A 20,899-nucleotide genomic window follows, 5' to 3' on the forward strand; every position below is an offset into this window, starting at 1 on the left:
AAAAAACCTCCCGACTATAGACTGATAAATTATACAATTGGAGATATAGAAATAATTATGGAGATATTACATTTAGGAAATTAAAACTTAATGCATTAAGCAGTATCCGTGACAGGTAAGGAAGGGTGTTGTAACTGTGTTCAGATCAGGGGAAGTATATCATTCTATGCATTACAGACCATCATGAGTGTGGTGATTATCATTGAGAAAAAGGCTGCATAGCTTTCAGTTGAGTACATACTCATTGGACATCTGAGATTGACGGATCTAGGCAAAGGTTAAGGTGAAGGTAAAGTTACGGGCTGGAAATGGTGGTTGTGAATCAGGGGAGTGTTGAAACCAGTACGTTCTGCTGGATCAAGACTGATCACGCGAACATGCGCGATTGCACACCAAAATCAGATTGACTGAAATGAATTCACCTGTTTGTGTATGACCAGAAAAAGGTCATTTGTAATAACAGGCATGTTGGTTTGGATATTGCACTGAGGTAAGCATCCTTGATGTAATAATTGTTCATGACGTAATAATCCTTATTGTCTTGCTTGCCAGCACGTCGACCCGACAGCAACAAAGAGTTCATCAAAGCCTATTATTTTACAATATCAATCAATATCAAATATCAATCAGTGCATTAATCAATAAATTCAATGCCAAACAATCAAACGAATGCTTCCCAAAGTCTTAATTGACAGGTGATTCTAGACACCTGATCTACACAGGTTCGTTCTTTGTATTGTGATGCGCCTTGAACAAGGCTAATACCAATAAAGAGGTCCGCAGCAAGTTATCGCTCTCAGATCAAGACATGGCTTCCCAATCGTGGTCTTTTGCAACGTTGTTGTGATGGTTTGGGTGCGATCTGCCAGGAATGGAGCGGAACATTTGATTGTCATGATGTGGTGATTGGGTTGAGTCGTGACAAATTGGGACCTTGTCCGGGAAAATGAACAGACAAGCCGTTTTCTTTCGCATGTTCCATGCGGATTGTGGTGAGGACTCTCACGTCTGGTTGTACACGTGTGCTGTAAGTACGTAGTGTATAGCGTCGATGGTGTATAGGCTCATGTCGTATCGGGCCTATGTACCTGCTTGCATGTAGGTTCTGTTAGGCCTCATGCGTTTTGGTGAGGACTCTCACGTTTGGCTGTACACGTTTGTTTTTAGTATGTAGACAAGTGTATAGCGTCGATGACAGGCTTATGTATTGGGCCTGCATGTTTGCATGTTGGTTTTGACAGGCCACATGCGTTTTGGTGAAGACTCTCACGTTTGGTTGTGCACGTTGTGTATAACATTTATGCTGCGTAGGCTTTGGCAGTCATTGACTGTGTTTGTAGTTTTCAGACTACATTTTGTGTGAAGGCCTAGTGCAGATTTTGGTGAGGATTCTCACGTTTTGGACGTTTGTCGTTTTTGCATGAAGGTCTTCTGTAGACCGATTTGGGTGAGGATTCTCACGTTCAGTTGTGTGCGTATATAGTGCATAGCGTGGGTATTGCGCATTGGGCTCGCACGTGTTTTTTAGTCGCAGACGGTCGGTCTAGCGCGTCGTGTGTAGGGCTAGTGCAGTTTGTGAGTGTGCGTATGCTGGATGTGTATGTGTGGGGGCTTGCGTACACATTGGCTACGGGTCACGCCGAATTTTCTGGAAGATTAGCCTCGGTTAAAGGCTTTGATATATTTTCCTTAGTTTGCACAATCGTGCTATGTGGTCGTTTGTAGTGAGTGTGTATACTCATTCTATGTCCTTAGATCACATGCTAATGTGATGCCGTGGTGTTCTGATTGTATGCCTGATTCGAAGGCTTAGGGATTTTGATGTTTTCTGCTTATCGTAGAAAATTTTTGCCTGTTCTGCGCGTGTGACTGGGTTCATGCATACATGTGTACTCATATGCAGTGCATTTCTTTTGTTAAGGCTTTGTAGTTTTGTGAGGATTTGTGACTTCTTGCAAGTTTTGATTTTGATATTCCCACAATGGCTGATGTCGTGCAGAGCTTTGTTGATGAACCCACTCAGGAAGGTTTTAATAACCTGAGGAAGGCAGAACTGGTGGAAGTTGCTCGAATTTTAGAAATCCCGATCAAAACATCGGATCGAAAAGCAGAGATCAAGGACACAATTTCGGAGTTTTTTACCAATACTGGTATTTGGCCTGCCTCTTTGTCAGAGGATGAAGCAGGGACAGATGATGGTGAAATTATCACACCTTTGGTAACCCCTGCAGAAAGTGAATTGAAGAAAATTGAGATCCAGCTTCGGATGAAGCAGCTGGAAGTCGAGGCAAAGAAAATAGAACTCGAAATCAAGTCAATCGATGCAAAATCGAATGAACCTTCTTCCGGCAGTTCAGCAAAGTCATCAAAATTTGATGCATTAAGGCAATCTCAGTTGGTGCCGAAATTTCGTGAAGACCGGGTAGAAGAGTTTTTCCAGCACTTTGAAAAAGTGGCTGTGAGTTTAGAATGGCCCAAGGAAGTGTGGCCGACATTGATACAGAGCTCGCTGGTAGGGAAGGCCCAAGAGGTCTATGCGTCTCTCACTATCCAAGAGTGTTCTGACTATGAGAATTTGAAGAGTTCCGTGTTAAGGGCGTACGAGTTGGTGCCGGAAGCCCACAGGCAACTGTTTCGGAATTATAGGAGAAGGGATGATCAGACATTCGTTGATTTTGTGCAACACAAGCAGACCCATTTTGAACACTGGTTAAGGTCGTCTGGTGTTGATGATTTCCACAAACTGAAAGAGTTGGTGTTGTTAGAGGAGGTGAAGAGGTGTGTTCAGCCAGATCAGCGGCAGTACCTGGAGGAAAGGGAAGTGAATGGTGCCAGGAGAGCTGCTGTCCTCCTTGATGAGTATGTGCTTACCCACAAGGGTACTTTCAAACTTTCTTCAAGCAAGAAAGGAGGCCAGGGTGTGCCAAGAAAAGGAGCTGTTGCTCCAAGCATTCCCAAGCCCGATCTTGATCAAAAGCCGAACAAGGCTTGCTTCTATTGCAAGAAGGACGGACATGTGATGTCAGCTTGCTGGAAGTTGAAGAAGAAGCGAGAAAAAGAGGGGATTAGCAACCCCAAAGCATTGCCAGATGCTTTTGCTATCACTCGCACAGAACATCTGCCATCGTTTGAACGGGTGGTAGAGAATTACAGACCTTTCATATCTTCAGGGTATGTTAGTTTGACGCCTGATAGTGAGCAGGTTCAGGTTCACATTTTGAGGGATACAGGAGCATCACAGAGTCTCCTGTGTGCAAAGACATTGCCATTTTCGGTTGAATCTTCTGTGAATTCGGAAGTGTTTGTGAGGGGAGTTGAAGGTGGGAGTGTCCGAGTGCCTCTTCATAATATCGAATTGAAGAGCGATCTTGTCAGTGGCTCAGTTGTAGTAGGTATTTTGCCTACATTGCCAGTCGAAGGTGTCACCTTATTGCTCGGCAATGATATCGCTGGAGAGAAGGTTTTGCCTCACTTTCTCCCAAGTAAGACACCCGTGGTTGACGAAGCCACAGAGAAATTGGTTCAGGATATGCCTGATGTGTTTCCCTCATGTGCTGTTACCAGGTCAATGGCTCGTGAACTGGAGAAAGAGGAGCAAGAGGATATCTTGGCTGATACTTTCTTCTCTAGACTTGAAGAGTCTAACAGCAGTGATGATGCACATATGGACCATGGTCAAATGTCAGAGATTTCTCGTCAGAGTCTGGTTGAATTGCAGGGCAAAGACCCTGAAATAGTGCGTCTTGCACAGTCACTTGTACCTGAGGATGAGGAAGTGAATGAAACTGTGAAGTTTTACAAGAGGGATGGTATCTTGATGAGGAGGTGGCGCCCTCCTGATGCCACAAGTGATGAGGATTTTCGAGATATTCATCAAGTAGTGGTACCAAAGATGTACCGGAAGGAGATCATATCTCTTGCCCATGAAGCACCATTGGCAGGTCATTTGGGGATCAACAAAACCCAAGAGAAGGTGCTTCGATATTTCTTCTGGCCAGGTTTGCGACATGACGTCGCAGAGTTTTGTCGGTCTTGCCATGTGTGTCAGGTAGTTGGCAAGCCAAACCAGAAGATTCCCCCTGCCCCTTTAAGGCCAATTCCGGCCTTCGAAGAACCGTTTAGTCGGGTCATTGTGGATTGTGTCGGTCCTCTTCCAAGGACAAAGTCGGGTAATCAGTATTTGCTGACGATGATGTGTGCATCTACCCGCTTCCCCGAGGCAATTCCATTACGGACGATTACTGCCAAGAATGTCAGTAAAGCTCTTGTGAAGTTCTTCACAATGGTAGGACTTCCAAAGTGTGTGCAGTCAGACCAAGGGTCTAATTTCACATCCAAAATCTTCCAACAGGTGATGAGTGAGTTAGGTGTAGAATGTAGGAACTCAAGTGCTTACCATCCACAGAGCCAGGGAGCTCTTGAACGCTTTCACCAAACCTTGAAGAATATGATGCGTGTGTACTGCAGTGAGCATGAGAAAGAGTGGGATGAGGGTATTCCTCTCCTCTTGTTTGCAGTTCGAGAATCGGTCCAGGAATCTCTTGGATTCAGTCCTTTCGAGCTGGTCTTTGGACACTCAGTTCGTGGTCCCTTGAAGATCTTGCAAGAAAAGATCTTGGTTGAACCGGAGTCCAACCTATTGGACTATGTTTGTCAGTTCAAGGATAGACTTTCTTGTACTCGTGAATTAGCTGCAGGTCATCTGAAGGCAGCTCAGTCTAACATGAAGAGACTGTTTGATCGGAAGGTGAAAGAAAGGCATTTCGAGCCTGGTTCTAAGGTTCTTGTGTTGCTCCCTCTTCAAGGAGATGCCTTGAAGGCTAGATATGCAGGGCCGTATGTGGTTGAGAAAAGAGTGAGTGATGTCAATTACATCATCCTGACACCTGATAGGAGGAAGAGGAGAAGACTCTGTCATGTCAACATGCTAAAGGAGTATGTTGAAAATGTTGAAGAGGCTAAAGAAAAGCCTGTTGCTACGGTTGGAATCGGTTGTGAAGTGGATGGTGAAGACAGTGAGAGTGATGATGTGGAAATTCCGCAGTTGATGTTGAAGAATTCTGAGGTGTTAGCAAATCTTTCTGACACATTATCTCATCTTCCAGGAGTAGAGAGAGCTCAGGTGATGGATGTAGTCCATGAGTATGAACACCTCTTCAGTGATGTACCAGGTCGTACTAGTGTGGTGGTGCATGATGTTGATGTGGGGGACTCCTCCCCTGTCAAGCAACACCCATATCGTGTGAATCCATTGAAAATGGATGTTCTGAGGAAGGAAGTTCAATATATGCTTGAACATGACCTTATTGAGCCTAGTAAGAGTGGATGGAGTTCTCCCTGTGTGTTGGTTCCAAAGCAGGATGGTTCTTTGCGTTTCTGTACGGATTACAGGTTGCTCAATTCGAAAACAAAGTCAGACTCGTACCCTTTGCCCCGCATCGATGATTGCATTGATCGCGTAGGGAATGCCAAATACGTCAGTAAGTTTGACCTTTTGAAGGGGTACTGGCAGGTTCCCCTCAGTGAAAGAGCGAAAGAACTGTCTGCATTCGTGACTCCTGACGGATTCTTCCAATACAAAGTGATGCCGTTCGGGATGAAGAACGCGCCCGCTACATTCCAGAGACTCATCAACACCGTCACGTCTGGCTTGGTGGGATGCGAGGCGTATCTCGACGACATCATAGTGTACAGCCATACATGGGAGGACCACCTTCTGAGAGTCAGAGCACTGTTTGACCGCTTGACCAGTGCCAACCTTACGGTGAACTTGAGGAAATGTGAGTTCGCCCGAGCAAAAGTCGTGTTCCTGGGTCACATTGTGGGACATGGTTCCGTCAAGCCTGTTGAAGCAAAGGTGGAGACGATCTTGAACTTTCCCCGCCCACAGAGTAAGCGAGAGCTGAGACGATTTCTGGGCATGACTGGCTATTATCGGAAGTTCTGCCATAATTTCGCTGATGCTGCAACACCGCTCACCAACATGTTGCGGAAAGATTCGCAGTTCGAGTGGTCAGATGACTGTCAAGTTGCTTTCAACCGGCTGAAGGCAATGCTAGCGAGTTCTCCGGTTCTTGCAGCGCCGAACTTCGACAAGCAGTTCATTCTTATGGTGGACGCGAGTGACACAGGAGGAGGAGGAGCCCTGATGCAGAAGGACGACAACGGAGTTGACCATCCCGTCGCGTACATGTCCAGAAAATTCAACAAACATCAGCGACGGTACTCCACTGTCGAGAAGGAGACGTTAGCGCTCGTCATGGCTCTTCGTCATTTTGACGTGTACCTGAACACTACAAAGTATCCAGTGCTGGTGTACACAGACCACAATCCGCTTGTGTTCCTGTCGCGAATGAGGAACAAAAATGGACGCCTAACCAGATGGGCGCTAGTGCTACAGGAGTACAACCTCGTGATACAGCACGTACGTGGAAAAGACAATGTCATTGCAGACGCTTTGTCCCGTGGATAAGATAGAAGTACGCATATTTCCACGGATAGGACAAAAGGACACAGATGTGCTTATTATCCATAGATAATAAGACTGGTAATGACTTGGAAACATGAACAATACGAGACAAAAGAAATGTGTTTCCATGCATTTGTAAGAAAATTATATTTCTCATGTTGAAGAAAGAGTGTTATTGATTGCTTTGAAATGATGACACAAACATTGTGTACACTGCTTTAATTTATTCTTTTTGTTCTTGTCTGCAGGGAAAAAGACAGCATGTTTTCCAAATTGTCATGATTTTTGCACCAAAACAGGGCAAAATCATTTCAAGTGATATAGCATGAGTTTTGCTATGTTTTATGCTTTATATGGTGAAGAAAGGGGTTTTTAGTAATACAGCATATTTTGATACAGGGTATAATGTAGACATTGTATTAATTGGAACTGCAAATTAAGTTGCATTGCTGTTTGCAAAAAGCACACACAAGCACACAAAAGCTGTTGTTGCATTTTTTTCAAATGCTTAATCTGCAAGAGTTGGAATTTGTGGCATCACAGAATTGACCAATTATACACATTTTCCATAGCATAGATATCGACTGAGTGAAATTATGACACTATGATATTCATAATGTTGTGAATGTGTAAGGTTCATGAGACCATACAGGTGTACAGACATAACCAGGTTATATTCATGTGATATCTTGTTTCAGAAACAGAGAGAGTATAACAGGTGTTCATAATTGCATTGTTTTGCTATACGCTAGTCACTGTACATGCATTTATTGTCTTGAGGAACAAAGCTTTACAGTATTTGAACAGAAGTGTCAAGAAATTAGAAATGTAGAGATGTTTGTCAGACCAAACAGTTGAGCTGAACGCGTTGTTATGTCAGTTTTCATCAAAGGTCAGATTGCTACAAGCTCACCATGAAAAAATGGTTACTAAGTATAGTGAATGGAAGATTACTTCTATTATTGGTGACATACACAATAATCACAACAAAAATGTGTGAAGTTCATTATTCAAACTGCATGATTGTCAGTGTATGCAGGTTAGTTAGTGATATGTGTAGCGGTTTTTCTCAAGCATATGCACATCAAACTAAGAGAGAAGTTTGATATGTCCATACTTATGGTATATTGTTTCATGATACAAGTACAGTGTATTTTGTTCTGAACCAGCAGCATTTCTTAGACTTCGATTAGGTGTTGAAATGTTTGGCCATTTGATACTCATAAGCATTTCAGGAAAGCTAAAGAGAATACATGTTTCATGATTTATGACCAAGCAGAAAAAAAAAAAAGAAGAAAAGAAAACAAGGAATGTTGTGGTTGTAAAGTTTTGCGCGTATACGCACATGCTTGTTCCGAGCAGGTAGTGGATCTATATTTAGACTTAGCCTACGCTCAAGAAAGGTTTTGATAAGGCTCATTAAGTCTGAGCTTGTTTATGTGAAGAATCCACTTTAGTGTATGAACACACAACTGTGCATTTTTATGTATCGTGTTTCGGAACATGTTTGTAACGACTGTTTGCAGTTTGACTGGAAAGTTCTTCCATAACTTCCCGTCTTAAGGGGGGAGATGTGATGCGCCTTGAACAAGGCTAATACCAATAAAGAGGTCCGCAGCAAGTTATCGCTCTCAGATCAAGACATGGCTTCCCAATCGTGGTCTTTTGCAACGTTGTTGTGATGGTTTGGGTGCGATCTGCCAGGAATGGAGCGGAACATTTGATTGTCATGATGTGGTGATTGGGTTGAGTCGTGACAGTATCAACATGAATTCCATTAACGTCGGGCAAGGTTAAGCAATATGTCGCTTTGACAACAGGTGAATTGCCTAACCAACTGAGAAAAAAAAGGGTCATTTGTCAAATGAGCACATGAGCTATTTACGATGGCTTATACTGTGAAGTTGTCAGAGACAGAAATATAGTGGTTTTGATCAAAATCCGATCTTGAATAAGACAGTTACGGAATCTTAAAGTTTGATATTTTTGTGAACAGTGATATTGTCAAAAGCACGTATGCACTTTCGTTGAGGTAATGACGTCACTCACCAATCTCCCCTAGGTTTTGCTCATAAAATGTCAATATAGTACATGTACATTTAGTCGATGATTCAGCAACGACAACCCTTTACCCTCCCTTAAGTCGCCACTGTCGTGCTATTGCAACACGTTTCAGAAGTGTGTTCTTTGTGATTCATTTCAACAACAAAAAAAGTAATAATAAACGTAGAATTGAATGTATAGGTCATTGGGGAACTAGAGAACCAATGACATCATCACCTTATTTGCATAACTATGTGAGTACGGCGTGGAATTGCGTTTTAAGTCATAAGGAGGTATAGGTTTTATTGTGCACAATGACATCGTGTGAGCCATGTTTCGAAAACTTTTCGAGACGCCATTGTGCAAAATAGCGAAATTGCTCTTGGTCTACGTGACTGAAAGAACGAAAAACAACTAGAATTCACTCATTCTTCACATTGCGTTGTTTTACTCATTTTGTTTGTTTGGTCGAAAGGGTTGTGGATCACACGAGACTTCTAACCACATAGACAATGCAAGGAAACACATTTATCCATGATCCCCACCAGACGAAATCTGACGTGAGGAGTGCTGAAATTTATTGGGCGGGTTGAAATTATAAGCGTAGAACGATGACCTTTAGAGAAAATTACGGAGGGAGAACAGGATAAATAGTAAAAAAAAAAATAATAATAATAACAAAATAAAAAAATAATAATAATAATAATAAATTCTAATTCTAATTCTTAAGGATGGTAGATGTGATACGTGAATTAATTTCTGAAGATGCCTACCCCACCCACGTCTACACGTCTACAAAGAAGAAAATCGACGGAAGCGTTAGCAAAGATGGAGTTTGCATACTGTATAGAGTAAATGAATTTATCATGATTATGATTCCATTTACCCACAACTTTTATAGTTACACTTTCAAGTTGCATACCAATATCTACGTTTCATCATAATGCAAGATCAATTAAGTCTACTTATATTTTTTTGAGACATTGTCTGTCAATTTTCATTGCTTTATAATATTTGTCTTCTCCTGCTGTTGATAAATATTTTGTCAATATTTTGTTGTAAAATATTAACTATTATTTATAGAAAATGTAGAAATAAAGTCATTCTGAAATATGGAAGTAAATCAGCCAAACCAATACTCGCAAATTATTCCTTCACTGCAGAGCTATCTGTATGAAGAAAATTACTAAGATAAATTTGTCCTGTGAATATTGTAACATGGTATGAATTTGTAATTAGCTTATTTGAGCCATCATAAAATCGACATGATAACGTGACTGGAAACAACAATTACTCTCTTTACGAGAATTGTGCCGAAATTTTCATTAGATTTTCATCCTTCCATGATCTGTATTCAGGAAAAGCCGCCATTCCATTGACGAATCATTAATTTTCAGTCTGCAATGGGATCTTTACGAAAACGTTATTGATGTTTCTATTGATGAGCCAACATAATAGGTCGTATTTTTATTAAAGAACGTATTAAACGAATAATACAGGAGTCATGAACGTTTCAGACTACATACACGCTGTCGGTTTTTCTGTTGGTCATTGACATAATTATGATAACCTCCTATATGAATTTTGTCCCCCAGCCCCCCTCCCCCCCCCCCCCTTTGCCCCTCCCTACAGAAAGGAGTGCAGCAAGGGAGAACAGCAAACTTGGCTAGGCGATTTTCCTTATTCGAACAATTTCCGCAAAAAAAAAAATAAGAACAACTTTACAACGATGGCAGCCCTCTTGTGGTTGCCAACTTGCTGAAGATCTAAATAAAACAAACCAAAAACTCTTTCGTAATATTCCCCATGACGTTGTCAACCTGCTGATCATACTACACCACACTGTGTTCATGTCGTGATACTTATTATAGATAGCATTAATACGTCCCCTTGGTGGAATTGTATTCCCGAATTGTGTCAACCGAGCTGTCACGAATGCTGTAAACCAGGGAGCGGGTTGCAGACTTCAAAGACAAATTCTTTTGCCGTCACCTTTCAATTTCAATCTATTCACCGTCATTTCAGAAATGTAGTAACAACAACAACAACAACAACAGCAACATTAACAACAACAAAAGAAGCACAAAGAACGATATATAGACATACAATGAACTATGACATGTTTCCCTATTTAATACTTTTGGACGGGCCTTTGAGTCGTCTTGGCTGTAATTTTCTGCTTGAGGCACAGTTAGAAATTGTACATACGTAAACGATCAAATAATGGCAAACATCGGAAACAATGTGTGTTGCATCGTTTACTGATATTACTGTCGTGATTAATTGTTAAGCAACAATAATAGTATTGACTTTAGCACTATAATGATCCAGGGTCTTAAACCTCTCGTCATGGAAATTTTGTATTATGCGAGTTTTTGCTCCAGCAACGACGTCATAAAATTATTGAATTCATTTGTATTCACCTTCATTTTTGCAATCACTCACTTTTTTGTTTACTCACGTCTTGATTGGAGTCAGTGGACCCAGACCATTCGATAATCACTGAAATTAGCTGGAGTAATTCAAAACAAAAACAAACCTTTGACAGCACAACTTCAACTTCTTTGTACTTAATTTCTGTTGTAACTTCCTCCCGTATACCCAACCCTTAAGCAACAAAGAGAAGAAATGATCTTGGTGATCGTATCAATGCTTGCCATAACTTCCAGCTAGACCAGGGAAATTAAGCGTCTAGCCAAGCTGTGATCGATAAGATAAAGAGAAAAAAAGAGTAACAGAAGGATGTAAAAAACAAAATCAGCAAACAAAAGCAGTGAAAAGTGCAGAACAAAGCTTGGGTGACGACTGGCGGGATTGCAACACAATTTTGACAGATTTTATGCCTTCAGGCAACAGGTTGCATGTCGTCATCTACCTGGGGATGTCTGCAAGATTTGTGTTCCTGGCTTTGTCCATGTTAGATACAAAGTTAAAACAACAACAACAACAACAACAACAACAAAGAAATTAAAGAAATAAACACATAAGCAGAAGTGCAAACAAATCCCAAAAATATTTGTACTTCAAAACTTGCTACCTGCCGTTTTATTCTTCATCAGTTTTCGAGGGCTGAAAAGTTTTTGTCTGCCAATCCAGAATAGCCAAAATCATTTTAGGTTCAACTAGGTTTTACGTGAGAGATTACTCTGCATTTCCATTTATATTTGAACGTCGAGACAAATTTTCTGAACATGCTGAAGAGAAATGAAACTATAAGTAATCTGAGACCAGCGAGTTTTTGTTTTGAATCATTTTGCACTATATAAAGTTAAATGGCATATCATTACAAATGTAATTTTTATGATGTTATCAAAATGGAAAAAGTAAAACAACGAGGTATTTCTCTTCCTTTTCTTCCTTCTCTTTTTATAATTGTGTTGTGTCATCCTTAAAGTCAAATTTGTTTCCTTTTTGTCGATTTTGAGATATAGATGACAGAGCCAGACATTTCATTTTTTTTTCCGACTCCCTGATTTATCACTATAATGAGTTCAGAAATCAATATTGAGATAATGAGTTCGAATAAACCGCAAAAAAATAAACGCGCTTACTACTGTATTTCTCTTCAATTATGCTCTCCCTTGGAAAACGATATCTTCTTCCACAGCTTTTCTTCAAATCATTTAGTGAGCCTGTATGTGTTTTACCTCTGTGTTGTTGGAACAAGTTTAAAATTATTCTTGTGATGAATTTAATTTTGTGAAATATGTGACATTTGCAGTAAACATGCTAACTTTATGAAACATTTCCTGAAATTTATCTAATTACAGAAAAATTATCTTTATAGAAATTGATCTGAACGGATGGAGAAACAAAGTGAATTAGAGGGGAATAGGAAAAATGGAGATTAATTCAATTCAATTCATTTATTTTCATTCTTCTTTTTTTTTCTTTCAACAAAAACATAAAAACACAAAAACAAAAAAAATAATACAAAGTCATGCTTCAGTTGAAAAAAAAAAGGAAGAAAGAATAGAGAGGTCCACTAAAAAGCAAAGCTTGTAGATTGTGAACCACTCATAAAACTTATGAATTACTTATTTACAAACACTTGTGACAAATATGATATACGACAGGACGGGACAAACAGAAGAAACACAACAACATGACACAACTTGCCAGAATAGATGATAAGTATGGAAGGAAAGGAAGAAAAAGAGAGAATGAGAGAATTAATAATACATATTCAAATACAACTAATCCACGATACAGTGTTGGTAACTTTCCTTTTGCTAAAGTTTCTGGGATCTGCTTTTCTGGCTCATAGTTTTGCTTTCATTATTTTACTTCTCTTAACTCCATCAGGAGGAGCAGCGATTGGTTTTAAAAAACGTTTTATTTTTCTTCAAAGAAAAGGGTTGCAGGAAAATGTTGTCAGTATTATTCTAGGATTATTATGTCTTTAAAATTCAACGGAATGATGGGAGCGTTGTGGTATGACTGGTTGAAAATTGTTATCTTTCAAACAGGAGGTGATTAGTTTGAAGCCTATTTTAGTCTGTCCGGTGCTAGAGTGTGTTCTATTCACAGATCCCCCCTCCCATCCCTTCATGATTTATATGCATAACATCGGGTAACTTGGCAACCCTTGGGTTGCCAGGTTACCCTCTCCGGAGAGAAGAGATTGTGAGCTTGGGGATATAAAACGGGTGTTTTTTGTTTATCAGTATGGAAATATATGATAGATATAAGAAATTATTTCATCACATTGATCATGTCACGGATGGAAATAATGAAGTATGTGATTTTCTTTCGAAAGAATCCTCCCTGTTACTGTGCGTAACTCATCAACGGATACAATGCTCTACCAAACTCTTAAGTGGCCTTAATAATGAGGACCAGCGTTTCAAATGTTAAATGTTTGTTGGTATTTCAAAAATATATGATTCATCTTTCATTTGAATTTCTCCTTTATGTAATTTTTATGGAAAACCAAGCATGTTTTTGTCCTCTCCATTTTTTTAGAACACCGACATTTTGAAAGGCCAAATAGTTATGGCTATATATAAAAAAAAAAAAGACTCAGTGTACAACGCATGTTTCATATAATGTTTTTACGAAATGTTGCGTGAACTGTTTACAATGATGAATGAGATCAATGTCTTTTAGAACGGATTTCTTCGTCCATCAAACACACATCTACACATAATACAAAGTAAACATTTGTCAACTCATAACTGTTGAGCAATTTTTTAAAATGGTACAAGTCATGAAATATAGATACAAAAATATATGTACGGACAATCATATAGCTTGAAAGCAATGCACACATTGCAAGAGTGACAAATATGGCTCCTCTCGGAAAAAGCCATGAAACGAATCCAAGTAAGCAATATCTACTTCTTACTTTTATATCATTGTATACGGCCTCCATTTTTATGTTTGTTTTCAAAATCATTTTTACATGAAACACTCGGTAGAATATTTAATTTTCTACAACTCTATTTCGAGCCAGTATATATCACAGTGACGATTTCAGTAATTTCAGTTATAGGAGAAGGGGCTCACAAAAGAAGTATACAATTTACATATCGTACGTAAAAATTTTCTTCCTCTTTCTCTCTCTCCCTTTCTCTCGATCTTTTCCTCCTTCAGTTCTTGGTTAAAAAAAAAGTTACAAAAAAAAATCTTTTAATCACGTCAAGCTACACTCGTGTTAAAGGAGGAAGCATCCTTAAAACCACGGAAACATTAGATGCTGTCCCCGGGGAGGATGCTTAATTGGCGAGTTACAACCCGTTTGGGAAGGGAACAGAAAAGGGGCGGGGAAAGTATAACGGAGGGGGCTGGATGGTGCAAGCAGCTTGGAAAAAGAAACATACAATGTTGTCATTTTGGGATGTTTTTCTTCTTCTCCTCCCTCTTTTTCTTCTTCTTTATTCTTCTTCAGTTTTTTTGTTTGCTTTTTTTGCCAATTCCTGTATAAGATACCAGTACCTGTACCACACCCACCTCGGAATAAAGGTTTGTCCATATAGGCACTATAAACATTGATAAATGACTCGCCAAAATGCGATACAGGGTTAATTAATCAGGATTGTTAACAAAACAGAGCCCGAGATGAAGTTCAGTGACAGGTGAGTGTGTGTGATTTCACTTATCAAACTGAATTTGAAAATCTTCGGTTATAATACCTGCAGTTTATCCACGAATATTTCTGAAGAGAATTACACTCGATTGAAGGATTTACAGCTGTCCTGCGGTGACAAATTCATATAACACAACTGAACGCTGACACTGATGGAACTAAAGAAAAAAAAAATGATCTGGGCCCCGTTTTATCAAAAGATGAAGTCGATTTTGAATTTCCTTACCACACAGGCTGCCATAGACTTACAGCTGAAATCAACTTTATAATCAATTTTGACTCTTCATAAAACATGACCCTAGTGATTGACAATAATCGGCAGTTACTATCATTATGTAATGTTTAATTGACGACAGTTCCAATTAAGGAAAATAAAAGAAGAAATAAGTAAGTTTTCATCGAAAAGTTAGGGAACAGAGAGCTTGAATTTAAATGCTGATGAAATTCTTCGGAGCAGAAGAATGACTTAATCATAGGGCTATTTTAAAATAAGTAAATTAGTAAAATAAATCCTATGAAATATAAGATAGAGATTGTTTCAACACAACGTTTCATCGGCATAATGTCAGTAATGAGAAATAATGCTTTGGAATGGACAAGAATACGTGCATCAGATAGAATCTTATGAAATCACTCATAAAATCAATTTCTTTATTGCATTCACAATCGAGCCCCTGATGATGAATGATGCTCCATGCAGAATGCGCTATGAGAATGTAGATCTAAAAACCAATTTAGCGCCCTTACCAATGATTGATTTCGGCGCACATGATCATCTAAACATTAACATAACCGATGGCTGCGAACTGCTGAAAACCGCGCCATAAAGGATTAGGGCATTTGTTTATCGCGTGATTGGCGAGAAGAAGAAAAAAAAAAGAGAGAGAGAGAACTCACTAACAGACATACGGAATCTGGTCTACACATTTTTTTTTTCTCTGCATGTTTTTTTTTTTTTTCTGCATTTTTTTCCTCCTATTTTCACACACGGAGAGATAGCTCGAAATCATCTCACAGAGTCATGACGATTTGTATGAGACTTGGCATTTACATTTTTCAGACATCGACAGAGAGGAATTAATTGCGCCGATTAATAGGCGATGGTAAGTGGCAAGTGAGGAAAGAGAAGGTGGCAGCAAACCGGCGCTCGGTAACAAGGGAGACCCGTGGAGCCTACTGCTGGCCCTCTTCACATGGAAATTCTAAGTCGTATCGGTCCGCCACTGCATAGGGCTGCAGAACGCTAACTTTCAATACAAAACCTGTTTGACAAGTTAAGAGTTTACGTGAGACGTAGCAGTGCTGGTGAAAAAACAACAACAGCATCAAAGAATCAAATGAAAGCGAATTAGTGTTCTGTTTCCATCACTTTATGTTTTCGCTTTCATGAAAGCTGCCATATACCTAAGTACCTTGTCATCGAGGATTCTGGTGTATGTCCATTTATTCATTTTATTTCACATTATATTAGATCCTATACTTTTTTCTATATTTCGATTCGAAGGCCCACGACGATTTGAAGTCATTCGCAGTACAGATTTTCGGGGTGTGTTTTATTTTCTGTTACATCAGGCTCCTTATGGCTTTGTTACACAAAGAGCAGCGCGATTACAACCTTAAAATCAATTTACAATTTTCCGATTTCAGCACCCGCACTTTGAGACTATTAAAGGTGTTTTTTCAGTTTTCTAATTGATCGCAATATCTTTTACCCAAGAGGGTTGTGATATGTGTGTTTATACAATCATATTTCATTTCATTTTTTTTATTTTATTTTTCATTTCTAACAACATTATTTGCAAACATAAATACATGATTACAAAAAGACACAATATATAAATGTTTCAATCCGCAAATGATTTGTTACGTCATAAAGGTAGTGAATCTAAAACTATACGTCATATTGAATTAAATCAACATTGTAATAAACAATGGATAGATATTAAACATATGGATAGGCTGTTGGAAATGGAGGCAACCGCTGTGAATAGATCGAGAGATAGATAAATAAATAGATAGATAGATAGATAGATAGATAGATAGATAGATAGATAGATAGATAGAAAGTTATATAGATAGATATATAGATAGATAGATAGATAGATAGTTAGATAGATAGATATATAGATAGATAGATAGATAGAGAGAGAGAGAGTGTGTGTGTGTGTGTGTGTGTGTGTGTGTGTGTGTGTGTGTGTGTGTGTACATATCTAGATAGAAAGACAAACAGATATACAGATCTAGATAGGTAGATAGAAAGATAGATAGACGGATAATGAATAGAAAAATGAATAAATGAATAATAAAATGATAAAAAATAGATACTTAGATGTAGATAGATAAAGGTTATTGATAGATATAGATAGATAGACAGATAGATAGATAGATAGATAGATAGATAAATAGATAGATAGGTAATAGATAGAGAGATAGATAGATAGAGAGATAGATAGATAGATAGATAGATAGATAGATAGATAGATAGACTTGTTGATTATCTGCACACTCTGTAAGTATATTCCATGGCAAAGAGGGGGGAACAGTGGATGCAGTGATTTTAGCAAACATTCTTACATCATTCGGTTGAGATGAAATACCATAGCATACGTATAGAATTACTATATATGGAATGTATGCACACAAATAATATGTTTTTATACGAATATATGCACATCACATCACACCCAATCATTCGCTACAAAAATGAATGATGTTACACTTGTGAAAATATACGCGCTTACATATTTCTAGAAATCTTTTCCAAGAACTTTGATTATAAATCTGACATTACTTGACGTACTTTAATCTTTTTTATTTTTGTTACAATAATTACTGTGGCACACCTAAGAATGCATTCTGTTGCACTGATTTTATAGTTTAAAATGATATATATGATGTAAAGTATTTAAAACTGAATATGTAAAGCATTTTTTGTAATCTTTCCGGAAGTATCTACGACATTCTTCGATATTAAGAAGAAATAAAAAGTTCAACAAACTGATTAACAAAAAGCAAGCTAGTGGGTCTTAAAAGCACTGTCTGCATTTGAAGTGTCTGGTGTAAAATTGAATGCAAAGCGTGCGCTGTGCACTGATTTGTTTTGGAGTAGAAATTTCAATTGCATTTGCACTTTGACGGCTAGATGCCCTTTAATGATAATTAATGATCCAGAAGTACCGCAATTAAAGCAGAAAAGCTTTAATTCTTCCATGTGAATCGGGTGTAATTGACTAGGCAATGCCCCCAATTTCCTCGCCAGCTTCAGCGCGTATCCGTCCGAGACGAGCCGCCTGCGAGTATGCCTCCCCATCGGAACTTTGTAAATATCAACTTCGATTAGGCATAATTTGTAGAGAAACCATTTCAACAGGTGAAGCCATTTTTCATATGTTTCTTTTTCTCCTCGTACCCCCCCCCCACCTCCGTCTTTCTCCTTCTCTTGTTTCCCTCCACTTTGCCCCCATTCTCCTTCTCCTGCTCCTCTTTCCTTGTTTTCTTCTCTAAATCTATCTTCGACCTTCATCACTTTCCCTTCACTTTTCATCCCTTCTTTCTTTTCGCCCTTTTTCTCCCTTCCCCTTCTCATCCTCCTTTTCTTCTGCTTCTCCTCTTTCTTCTACTCATATTTCTCCTTCTTCTCACATTTCTCCTTCTTCTCCTCACTGTTTTCTTCTTGTTCTCCCTTCTTTCCCTCCTTCCCTATCTCGAGCTATTTCTCTCGCGCTTTTGTTCTATATTACGTATAACAGTTTTATTGTCACTCCCCATGAGAGCCCCTCTCGTATCTACAATGCCACACGTCTCTTTGTCTAAAAATGATGATTAACATGAGCAGATGAATTAGCACAGTTGATACCAGTCATGAAATAAAACACACACACACACAAACACACACAAAAAGAGAGAGAGAGAGAAATCTCGGAACAACAGTCGCGGTAAAGGTCGTTCAGGGCATTCTGTGTTACCGACGCACATGATCTGTCCTTCTCAGAAAAGGGATTAAACACTGTAGACACATGCAGCAGACGAAAATAAAAATTGTTGTCGAAATGATACGGTCGTATCCGTCTTGGCCAGAAGGTATGAAGTAAGTAATTGGATGAGGAATGACAGAAGAACAACACAACGTCTGATTCTTACTGTCGTTCAGAATCGCTGATCATCCGTATTCATGGCACGCTCCACTTTCCATCGGTTTCCTGAAATGAAAATTAAAAGAGAATTCTTTCTTAAACGTTCGCGCGTTCCTTTACTAACCCTGAAAATTAGATTCCTTTCATAAGCTGGTATGTTTCATTCTATTTTATTTCATTGATTTTTTCCCCATTTTTCAATAAAGAGTGTCAGTCTACCAAACAAAACATGAAGAAAGAAAAAACAATATACATATTCTACATATTGTATAAGTAGGAAATTCAGATCTTTCATCAGAATGATAAAACTGGAAATTTCTTTATATGTTTATGATCAAGGGGAAAACCATAATAGATTTTCAGTGAATTCATTCGGATTCCGAAGGGAAGCGTACTCTCGAGTGACATGGAGTTAGATTTTCAATTCTTAAAAAAAAAAGAAGACTCTAAGGTGTATTCCCGTAAGATTTCATACACGATGTTTGCAGACCGAATTCTTCAACCATGAAGAATGTCGTGACATTTGCAAAAGGTATATACGACCTTTAAAGACCTAGAGAGAAAAATATCAAGATAAGAAATTATTCTTTAACAAACAAAAGGACTATAATTTCACCGATGTTTAAAGTAATCGAAATCGATATAAGTTGATTAAGACCTTCGACTTTACTATATTTCAAACCTTTTGCCAAAGGTATTTTTTGTCTTTGATTGGTCGTGAAAATGTCGGTAACCTGTCGCCGACTCGTCGCCAACCCCTTTATCACTGGTCTTCAGAGATTTCAATTCAATTCAATTCAATTCAATTCAAGTTTATTTCAACAAATTCAGTTAAAAAAAATGCAGAGAGACAATCAATCAAAATATACATATACAAACCAAAATTATTTCAGGCAAGTGCATAGTCATAATTAAAAAGTGTGTGATGGAGATTGACATAACAATTTGAGTAATGGTGGAGGAAATCAGCAGTAGGCCATTGGCCTTTCGGGGCTGATCCTGTTAACATGTTAACATATTTACAATGTTAAATAATGCTATACGCCATTATAATTTTATCATTGATGACATTAAAAAAAAAAGATTTGCAATGAATAAGGACAAGGAAAGAATTTCAGGCTCTTGACCAGAAGACTTTTAGTCAGCAACCAGTTCCCGACCAATATAACAACTACCATCAAAATGTGCTTGAGGACAAGGCCCTGTTTTATCAAAAGACGTAATCGATTTTAAATTTCCTTAACACACAGGCTGCCATAGACTTATATATACTTTTTCCGTATTAATGCGCTTAGAAACGTCAGTATTAAGTGCTATAAAAGTGCAATTTATTATTATTATTATTGTTATCATTATCATGAAGCATTGCAATCCTACTGGTTGAGTGTTGACAGAAAAGGATGGTAAAATATTGATCCTCTAAAAAGCAAGGCTGGTTTCGATACGCGGATCACTCAGAACGTAATATGTCACTAAACAACAACATTATAAACAGTAATCATTAAGAAAAAAAAACAAGTTCAGACTAATCTTTGATAGAATGTTACAACTAAATGCATGCAGCTAAACAATTCAAATAATATTCAAAGAAAATAATTTTCAAGAGAATAACATTTGAAAATAACAAATCCATTCACCTTCTAGATGCGGAGATTCCGGGGGATGATCTCGGGTAAATGTTGACAAGTCAGTCTTCATTCCACATCATCATAGATTTACAGACCCCCCCCCCCAAAAAAAAAATAAAAAATAAAAAATAATAATAATAATAATAATAATAATAAATGAATAAATAAATAAATAAAAAATGAACGAAAAGGCATTAAAAAAAGCAGTACCACGTACAAACACCTCTATCAGTGGCGCCTACTCACAAAATTCGTCGGTACAAACAAGTTAAAAACAAATAGATTTCACCTATTACACTGACCAAGGAATATGTAAAACATACTTATAGCAATCTAATTGTAATTTGAATAATGGATAGTCCCTTGCAAGAGCAGATAATTTCATCTTATTTTGACTTAACTTATCGTTTTGGTATGGGATTGTAAAAATGGAAAAAAAAAATAAAGTGAAATGAGATAGAAATGGCAGAAACACCTACTTTCGCACATTCCCGGAAAGCTTTATTTTGAATGATATGGAATATAATTGTAAAGAAAA

At 38.3% G+C, this 20,899-nt stretch overlaps 1 protein-coding gene across 1 annotated transcript; it reads left to right on the top strand.

Annotated features, from left to right (window-relative positions):
* Nucleotides 1-3,892: 3,892 nt before the first annotated feature.
* Nucleotides 3,893-17,923, top strand: LOC140238193 (uncharacterized). The gene is made up of 3 exons (XM_072318130.1): nt 3,893-4,855; nt 5,360-6,122; nt 17,835-17,923. The coding sequence occupies exons 1-3, from the start codon at nt 3,893-3,895 to the stop codon at nt 17,921-17,923; spliced, it is 1,815 nt and encodes a 604-aa protein (XP_072174231.1).
* Nucleotides 17,924-20,899: the final 2,976 nt, after the last annotated feature.

Source organism: Diadema setosum, chromosome 14 (assembly GCF_964275005.1).
Source record: "Diadema setosum chromosome 14, eeDiaSeto1, whole genome shotgun sequence".
Lineage (NCBI taxonomy): Eukaryota > Metazoa > Echinodermata > Echinoidea > Diadematoida > Diadematidae > Diadema > Diadema setosum.

Bases quoted from the DNA above. Each gene is read 5' to 3' on its own strand.
- LOC140238193 (XM_072318130.1), top strand. From the start codon at position 3,893: ATGTACCGGAAGGAGATCATATCTCTTGCCCATGAAGCACCATTGGCA. The intron at 4,856-5,359 runs GTGAGTGATGTC...GTTCCAAAGCAG, and splicing joins CGTATGTGGTTGAGAAAAGA to GATGGTTCTTTGCGTTTCTG. The intron at 6,123-17,834 runs GTGACACAGGAG...GTAATTGACTAG, and splicing joins CATTCTTATGGTGGACGCGA to GCAATGCCCCCAATTTCCTC.